The 941-nt window shown below is 51.4% G+C and overlaps 1 protein-coding gene across 1 annotated transcript in view; it reads right to left on the reverse strand.

The window, feature by feature from the left end:
• Positions 1 to 407: 407 nt before the first annotated feature.
• The window catches only part of LOC110450360 (collagen alpha-2(I) chain-like), a 4,333-nt gene continuing 3,799 nt past the window's right edge, over positions 408 to 941 (reverse strand). The window contains exon 2 of the mRNA XM_021497838.1: positions 408 to 928. Coding sequence (XP_021353513.1) covers positions 408 to 928 — 521 coding nt within the window. The remainder of the gene's footprint in view (positions 929 to 941) is intronic.

The raw sequence follows: 941 nt of genomic DNA on the forward strand, positions 1-941 counted from the left end.
CATTGACAGGACCATAGATCACCGCTATATTGACTTGACCATAGAACACCGCCACATTGACTGGACCATAGAACCCCACCACTTTGACTGGACCATAGATCCCCACCACATTGACTGGACGATAGATCCCCGCCAAATGGACTTGAGCATAGATAGATCCCAGCCACATGGATTGGACCATAGATTCTCGCAACATTGACTGGCCCTTAGATCTCCGCCACATTGACTGGACCCTAGATCCCCGCCTAATTGCCTGGACCATATATCCCCGCCCCATTGGCTTGACCATAGATCCCCGCCACATTGACTGGACTATAGATCCCCGCCCCATCGTCTGGAAAATAGAACCCCGTCACATTGATTGGACCATAAATCCTCGCAATATTGACTGGACCATAGATCCCCGCCTAATTGCCTGGACCAAAGATCCCCGCCACATTGATTGGACCATAGATCTTGGCCCCATTGACTGGACCATTTATCCCCGCCACATTGACTGGACTATAGATCCCCGCCATATTGACTGCACCATATATCCCCGCCACATTGACTGGACCATTTATCCCCGCCACATTGATTGGACCATAGATCCCCGCTACATTGACTGGACCATAGATCCCCGCTACATTGACTGGACCATAGATCCCCGCCACAGAGACTGGACCATAGATCCCCGCCACATTGACTGGACCATAGATCCTCGCCACATTGACTGAACCATGTATCTCCACCACATTGACTCGACCATATATCCCCGCCCCATTGACTTGACCAAAGATCCCCGCCACATTGACTGGACCATAGATCCCTGCCCCATTGACTGGACCATAGAACCCCGCTACATTGACTGGACCATAGATCCCCGCCACATTGACTGGACCATAGTTCCTCGCATCATTGACTGGACCATAGAACCCCGCCACATTGACTGGACCATAGAT

The sequence above is a fragment of the Mizuhopecten yessoensis genome, unplaced genomic scaffold (assembly GCF_002113885.1).
Source record: "Mizuhopecten yessoensis strain PY_sf001 unplaced genomic scaffold, ASM211388v2 scaffold5191, whole genome shotgun sequence".
NCBI lineage: Eukaryota > Metazoa > Mollusca > Bivalvia > Pectinida > Pectinidae > Mizuhopecten > Mizuhopecten yessoensis.